The sequence below is a fragment of the Diadema setosum genome, chromosome 7 (genome assembly GCF_964275005.1).
Source record: "Diadema setosum chromosome 7, eeDiaSeto1, whole genome shotgun sequence".
In the NCBI taxonomy this organism is placed as follows: Eukaryota; Metazoa; Echinodermata; class Echinoidea; order Diadematoida; family Diadematidae; genus Diadema; species Diadema setosum.
In genome coordinates, this window is record NC_092691.1 from 8437022 (window position 1) to 8446006 (window position 8985).

An 8985-nucleotide genomic window follows, 5' to 3' on the forward strand; every position below is an offset into this window, starting at 1 on the left:
CAACTCATTATGAAATAATTCAAAAGTTAAAGTAATTAATTGTTAAAAGAAAAAAACAAAACAAAACAATGTTTCTAAACTCTAGAACAGAATGATATGCCTCTGTACAATGTTCATACACTGCAATAATCACACAAAAAGCACTATACCTGCATACACTTTACGTTTGAGCATAATTATAAGGTGTACAAGTACATGTGCAGTATACCGTATGTTTAAAAAATATGTAAAAAAAAAAAATACATGTACAGCTGTAGATACCAAGAATACAGTATACCTCAAAGTGTCCCTTTGCTTTTCTGTGCATTTTATTCTTTTTTGCTATACACTCTGTATCACTATTATCAGTACAGGCCACCATGGTGTGTATTCACATACTGTCATGGTATGACTACCACACTATTAACAGTTAACTTAAAGTGCATTAAAACATTTTCACTTTGATGTTAGAGAAGATAGTTGAAGAGCATCAGATGAAACTTCCACAGCAAAGTTTTCTACAAAATAATGTTTCTAAAAATTGATCACCTTGCAAGTTCTTTGTCACTTCAAAGATATTATTTTTTGCAGTTCCTGCCAAGAACATGAAAGCGCCTAGAGGATCTCACAGTCTCCTGTACAGACTTGTGATTTGATTCTCTAATAGTTGGGAAACCAAATAATTTATATCATGTGCATGGAAAATCATACTTTCACATATAATTTCTGGCTGCAATAGTGAACAGTTTATCTACAAAGCTGTCGTTTGGCACAAGTCTACAACTTTAGGTTTGTAAATTGTAGTAAGATACAAAGGAGTAACAAATGAGAGACTTGGATTAGGGAGAAGGTCTCTCTTTGGCCCACAGACATACACTTGTACAATGTACATGTACCTGGTACTTTTGTTTGAGACAACACCCACAAGACTGGTAGAAATAGCTGGAAAGTGAAATAAGGTCATTGTCAGTTGAATGCTCTTTCAGACAGGGGTGGCAGGGCTTCCTGTCCTAATCATCACATTATAAGCTTCTTGGGGGCGACTGATCTATTGTATACATGCAGCCTCAGTACTTGCCATTGTGTGACAAACAGCACACTCACTTTTAATACTCTATTCTCTCTTTAGCTATTCACTGCAGGGATGTACAGCTTTATAGTGACTACCCCCCAAAACCCCGCTGTTCATACAATATGTAAAGATGTGGTACTTTCACTTCTTTTCTAAAGTCACTGTCAAAGGCACTGGTGACAAATTCTTTGCCTGAAGACTACACATATCCTTGCTGCAACTTGAATAGACACGAGTCATCCCTGTGAGATTTTACAATGCATTTAGTCATTGAGATTGAGGGTCTATAGAGTGGAGTGAAAGATTGATACTTCCTATAAAAAAGTGCACATACTGCAATCACAGTTCAGAAATTTTACATTACACGTGTACATGAATCCATACATTTTAGGATGTACAATGTACACTGTGTGTAAACCATAGGCCTACGCTTAAATGGTGTACATGATGCAAATTTGATAAGTAAGTATTACAAGCCTTTAAAACAGGCACAGTACAAAAGACAAAAGATGAAATTCCAACAAGTGAGTAAAAAATGTTAGGTCTTCAAAACCTGGATTTAGCATTCAAACAATAATGCTGTGTCTCAGAGAGGCTGTTCGGCTTTTGTTCAACTATATGAAAAATGGCCCATAGATCTGTTTTTTACACTGAAAAACATGCAGGTATCAACTGTATGGGAAATTCCTCTTGTTTTGAAAATATGTGCAATACATGGTAGGTTAAAACAGGTGTTTTCCTTGTAAATGTAAGCATACAACAGATGATAAAATCAACAATGGAGTGATACTGTCAAATGATGAAATAACATTCAACAACATGGTCAAAGCAGTTTGGGAAAATGCAGTACGAAGATCACTTTCAGTCAAAAGTTGGCATAGTGGTGTTTGTTTGATGGGACCATAACAAGTATTTTATATAAAGTTGTATTTTATATAAAGTTGTATCACTTCAACTTGTTTTATTCTGCCTCCTGATGTTCTATCAACTTTTGTATCTTTGTTTTGTTTGTTTTTTTTATTTGAGAGAAAACTCCTTTTTACAGTGACAGAAGAGTTGAGAAAATATGCACATCATTGCATTCAATTCCCTTTTTGTACCAGAAAATACATACAATGTACAATGTATCTCTCAGTACTTGCTCACACATGAACATCATAAGATTAGTTTAGTTTTAGTTTATTTCAGAAGCATAATTTCACTCTTTATTCAGGTCTGATTTTTCTTAAAAGAAGAAAAACAAGCAAACAAAGTGATGAATGTTGCACTAAAATTTGAATCAAGTGCAGCAAGTATAGAATAGTGATTCAAAGTTCCCTACTGTATGTCAATGTACCTTTATAGTTTTCAAGCAACAAATTTATATTCACTGTAATACCAAATATGCAGTATAAAAAAGGTGATAAAATGCCTCAACAGTCCACAGCATTGGTTTCTACAAATATCATACCATGTATTGAATGGTGTAAATTTTTTTAAGTCCTTTTACATTAGCTATTGAAGGTCTTGAACTGTACTTGTAAGCAATTTTCAAGGCATTGGCACTGCCACCTCATATAATAGTTTGCGCAATCATGCAGCTGTGGCTATCAAATATCCTAAAAATGTTCTTGTACAGTATCTAATTCTACTAAAGTATAGACATTGATTTAACACCATTTTGTTTATCTGATTTTGACTCTTTCTCAGAAGACCAATTTGGACATGGTGTGGAGTTGCATTTTGATGCACTATTCTCTTATACCTGATTTTAATCTTTTGATCATATCTAAAGCCGAATGATATTTAATGTAACAACATATGTAATACACCAGCATGATGTCATGGTTTAAAAGTGTGATCACCCACCCACTCATACCACTAATGGACATGCACTGCCTCCCTGGTACATGTAAAGGCATCCCTGGGGTGGAGTGGATGGTGGGGAGGAGTATGATGGGAAAAGAGAGACTCAACTATATATATTTTGATTGCTGATTTAATTCTTTAGAATTTATCCTCATATTGTGAGGTAAGCAAATTTGTTTCAAAGTAATTTATGATCATACAAATTGTACCTACGATCTAAGATTGTTATCATTATTCTCCATGGCTGGAGAAAGGCTAACTTGTGCACCACTCAACTGAATACATTTGCACGTACATACATGTACATTGTACATTTGCACTGATAAATCACTGAATTAAATACATTTTATAATTACAGTGTATGTACATTGACGTATGTATCTGGACGAATGAAAATGCTAAATTTGCTGTACAGCAGGTGTCAGGGATAGTTCCAAGGAGCTGCTGAAAGGGATTATCACTTCAAGGTTCAAGGTTCAAGTGCAAAACATGTGACACGTCTTAACATGCATGAGCTTTAAATAGACAACACTCTGTTGATTAGTACCAATATATGATTTTTGCTGTTTACCGCAGACTGGTATTTAAAAAAAAAAAAATAGGAATAAGATTAAGAATTACACATTCAGATGTATTTGAGACAGAGTGAGCAATAAAAATTAGCATCACTTTATTCACAGTATAATGATATTCAGAACAAAGGTTGATGTAATGAAATGCAGTTTTCGCTTTATCATGGGCAGGGCTCTATGGAAGAGCAGGACCTGCTGGTCTTGATGAGGTGAGACTACCCTGTGGAAATAAAACTGAAATAAATATATAAATATTAGAAAGACATTTCATCTTTTATAGACTCAAACAATTCCATGTAAACAATAGACTATATAATCATACTAGACGTACAATTTGTATACATGTACTTCACAAAAACCAAAGATCTGAATCTTACCGTTCTCTGCACTTTGATGCTCAAATGTCCTTCATAATATTTGTAGTTTTGCCAATAGGCTAATCTCTGTTCCACTGCTGAAGGTGAAGCCATTTTGAGCTACCCACGTACCCACTCAAATTACAGTAATCCAAACATCAAATATATCATCCAAGCTGTGTAAACAGAGCCGAGATATGTAGAAACACTTCAGTCCAAGTCCAGAAGTATATCTCCCTTGTTTGACCAGAAAATCACCTTCCGTTGATAGGTACTGACCATCGAGTAAAACGAGTGAACACACAAGCAATCGCTGAAGGTGCAAGCCCAGAGAGACAGCAGTGCCAGCGGACACAGACTGCCGTACCTCACCGCCACAGGTAGTTTCCCTTTTCGCTCCCCATTGGTAGTGTATTGTTCGAGCAATAGATCGCTAAACTTTCAATGAGAAAGGCTTGTAGGATGAAAAGAAGAGGTCAAAATAAAACGGAGTGTAATCACGCTTCCACACCAAAGAAGGGAATACAGTCTCATGGTAACAGCTACAAACCGTATTCTGCCACGAAGCAGGCCACCATCTTCACAACTTACACTAAATTCTTACAAATCCAGATACATGTATTTAAAGACCATTCCGCTGGTAAAACACCACCACCACTGTCCAGCTACTAGTAGACTCTACTACACAATCATCTGCACGGAACGTCGGGCCTACTACTTGCGGCAAAAGTTTCTGGCGAGCTCCCTCATTCAATCCAATTCCTAATCCAAGATACTCTCCAAAGAATAAATCCAACCAACGGCGTGTCTATCCAAGGTCTCAAAAGTTTCCGATTCCAAGGTTAAAACACGCATACCAAGAGAGGTTTATTTACGATTTTCTTCTGGAGTCTTTCGCAACTTGTTAGAAGTACGAGCAGTGTATGTCAGCAGTGAGCTGCCCGATCCGAATGCGCATGCAGAGCATGCAGCAGCATGCAGATCCAGAGCAGAGGATTGTCGCAAAGTGTCACCCTTCAACGTTGTTCGGTTCGCATCACAAACTTTCAACGTATCATGTCACAACCACTGATATCCGCGTTTGTACAGGCATTACATGTAATTGACCACCACCACCACCTGTGTCAGCTGATTTTTTTCTCGACCTCGCTAAATTTTGCGCCAATTCAAGAATAGAGTCCCCGCCGACTTAGTCCACGTACGGTCCTTCTGTGCGGTGGCGGGCGTATGGGGTCGGTCCCGTCGTCGCGGAGCGAGATATACTAGATTGATCCCAGAAAGAAGGAAGTGCATTTCTCTAAATATAAATGCATGTTTACGTTTGCGAATGTTTTGAGTTCACAAACTTGTGTACCGCGAGTATGCACGCATGCGGAGGGAGTGCTAATCGTGTGAACCAGTAACTTTTATAAAACTTTTGGATGCTAAAACTAATCGTGCTAAATTCCAATAGTAACTACCCGTAAGTATCCACGTAGCACGAACCTGTTTGAATAACACTGAAACTTCACGAATCATGATTTGATATAGTCTGTAGTTCCTATATCAGCCAATTAAAAAAAAAAAAAAATGAGAATATTACATGCTGCCACGGTTTTCTCGATTTGTTTGGTTCGTTTTGTCGTTGTTGTCTGCATGGCAGGGAAATGTAATTGCCCGAGGTACATTGTAAAGCGCGCCGGAACACTTCTGGTCTGGGGGGGGGGGGGGGGGGGGGGCAAAATCTCAACGGGGGCACATTATGTGACGATGTGAGATCCTCGGCGCGGGAGCGAAGCGAGCTTTTTGTAAAACAGGGTACAAAGGTCGCGTTTATGGACCATTTAAAAGCACGTTTCTAAGGAATTAAACATAATTGAAAAATAATCAGTGCGAAGGACTATGATTATTACATACGGGAGTACATAATAATGTGATGGTGTGAGATCCTCGCGCGGCGAGGGAGTGAAGCGATCGAGCGGGGGGAGGGTGTGGGAGGGGGGATACCCCCTCCCACGGTAGGGACTTTTGTAAAAACAGAGTATAAAAGTCGCGTTTGTAGAGAATTTAAAGCAAATTTCTAGGGAATTAACATACTGAAAAAATCAGTTGGAAGGACTATGATCATAACATACGGTAGTACATTAATAATGTGATGGTGTGAGATCCTCGGCGAGGGAGCGAAGCGACCGAGCGGGGGGAGGGTGTGGGAGGGGGGACACCCCCTCCCACGGTAGGGACTTTTTGTAAAAACAGAGTATAAAAGTCGCTTTTATAGAGCATTTTAAATCAAATTTCTGAGGAATTAAACATAGAAAAAAAAATCACTGCGAAGGACTATGATGATAACTTATGAAAACTTTTCATTTTACTATAAGTACGGGCAGAACGAGCGAGCCACTTTCAATTTATCTGAAATGTACTCATTAAAAGCTTAAACGTGATCGCATCGTTCGAACAATAAACAATATTCTTATACTGCTAGAAAGCAAAGAAGAAAATGAAAAATATAAGGTTTACTAAAGGTATGTTTCAGCGGGCACACTCGAGGACACGAGGCTACCATCTATACACTAAATTTACTCTTACATTGTAAGTTACTATTAGTGTATAGATACAATAATGTATGTTGTTAGTGTATGTATAATTTTCGCCCCGTTAGGGGCGAAAATTTTTTCATTTTCAATTATGAAATTACAACATTTAGACAAGAAATATGTCTTTATTGTTCATTTTGGTCTTTAAATCAGTGATTAATTATTTGTTACAGGGGGCACTTTGGGGGGGGGGGGGGCAAAAACTCGTTTTGCCCCCCCCCCAACATTTTGGTTTTTTTTTTTTTTGGGGGGGGGGGCAAGTGCCACCCCTGCCCCCCCCCCCCCCGCTTCCGGCGCCCTTGCTTACAGCAATTAGTAGAGACAGAACTGTGATGATGATCAAAATCACAACAATAAAACATTATATAGGGCCTAGGATCTACACAAGACAATGACTTCACCGTTTCACGTGTCTCCCCCTGGTTTTTATCAATAATTCGGCAGAATACTCTTTTTGCGAATCCCGGTTTTATTGATCTTTTCACAACATAATTAGATCGACGAACAGATATGTGCATGGGTAAGGCTATCAAAACGGAAATCCACACCAAAAATAGATAAACTCAAAAAGAAAGACAGTTGAAAATATCCCTTACAGGACGACACAAAAATGACAAAAATCGGATGAGAAATAAGGAAAATATGACATTTTGAAATTTCACTTTTTGTCGGAAAACATTGACCAGTCCTTATGAATATTCAAACGAGCAAGTTGACGATGTCATGCTCTCTCTCTCTCTCTCTCACAATATCTTATTCATTTCATTATCAGATATGACAAAAATCTCATATTTTTGTATCGTTCTGTATAGAGAATATACCGTATTTGAAGTTTATTCATTTTGGGGGTTAGATTTCTTCTGTAGAGGGATGGTATATAAGTTTTGGTTGACATGGCCGGCTTCGGGTTTCCCACTTTTTTGTGAGATAAGAACCCTCTTATGAATAATGAAAGAACATAATATTATTAATGGAATTCAAGCTTTATTTGATGAAAACTGGCTTTGAAATAGCTGAGATATCCAAGACAAAGCATTCCTATCAAATAATCGATGGAGGGGACCCATCTTTTATGAGATGTTTAACTTTGTTTTTGATATCTCAGCCATTTCAAAAACGATTTTCATCAAATAAACTTTGAATTCCTTTGAATAGAATAGAATTCCATTATAGAATAAAATTGTTTCTAAGACAAAAATCTCGCAAAAAGTTAAAAGCTGAATCGGTCTCATCTCAAGCGATACCATACCATGATCTCTTTTCCAAGAAGCATTGATGTCGGTCGCAATAACATAATGCAAACATGCAGAAAGGGGGTAATAATGTATATATAAACTAGTTTTTAGATGATTGATTTTCCAAAAAAAAGTGATTTTAAGTTTTTACGAACCAACGGGAGTGTTGTATGAAGATGATGACGATAATAGTCTTTTGATATCTTAGCTGCCTGATGGAGAGTGGTAACTGTTGTAACCAATGCAGTGTTTCGGTAAGTTCTTATTTACTTTAAAAATCCATAATTCATTTATTTCACAGTCTAGATTTGATGATAAGTCAACAACGAGGAGTCAAGACAACTTGAACGCAGTTTGGCATTTTCACATGTCCGGAACGTAATAGTTGTAATGATACGGAGAATCAAGACAAAAGATGGCGCTCAACCAGATGTATAGAATCAGAGCGTGTCAGACGCCGGACGAGTCGAGGAGAATGGCAATGCTCTTCAAAATCCAGACTCCTCTGTCGCACACACAGACATATCGTCACGTGGTTCCCCCGACGTGTTCAGCAAGGGAAGCTAATATGGGGGATGGGTTCAGTTGCAGAATGCAATAAACGCCAATTCAAGGATAATCAATAACAGGTTTCTTTTACACCTCGGCAACGGGAAATGACGAGTTGTGTCGCAGAATTCGTGAAATGCCAAATCGGAAACAATTGAAGAGATTGTTCGCAAAAAACCGATAACGTCCATATTTGCCAAATGGAGATATTTGCGATTAAAGGTCAAGAAAAATAAAGAGAATAATAAGAAAATTTTTGCTTCTTTTGACCATAACTTCAAAATTGTACCTTTATATGTAGTGACCAATATATCATTTAAAAGGTATTATTTTGTACTTTATGACAGAAACCGTACTTCAAAATCTTCAAAAATGGACTCATCGGTTTTTGCGAACAAACTCTTCAATTACTGACAGGGTCCCACTCCCTCCAAGGAAAAAAAAAAAAAAAGCTCATAGAGAAGGAAAGAAGATTAATAATGATTTGCGTGTAGCACAATGACTAAAAGAAAGAAATCAGTAACGAAACTAAACAAAATCAATATAAAAACAAAAAGGAAAACCGCAAAATTGAAAATAATCGACGACAGTTTTTTTCCTAATACATTTACCTCAAATAAAAAAGAAAGACTTAGTCGAGCTATATTGATAGATTATTATTAGCTATTAAAGGGCAGTAATGGAGATTATGTTTGCAGACCTCTTTGGGGGATGCCTGATTATTACATAATTATACCTCCACACAAACACACACCCGCCCGCGCGCGCGCACACACACACACACACCACCACCACCGC

At 37.6% G+C, this 8985-nt stretch overlaps 1 protein-coding gene across 1 annotated transcript in view; it reads right to left on the reverse strand.

The window, feature by feature from the left end:
• Nucleotides 1–3972, reverse strand: part of LOC140230761 (uncharacterized) — an 81313-nt gene extending 77341 nt beyond the window's left edge. The window contains exon 1 of the mRNA XM_072310900.1: nucleotides 3849–3972. Coding sequence (XP_072167001.1) covers nucleotides 3849–3941 — 93 coding nt within the window. The 5' untranslated portion in view covers nucleotides 3942–3972. The remainder of the gene's footprint in view (nucleotides 1–3848) is intronic.
• Nucleotides 3973–8985: the final 5013 nt, after the last annotated feature.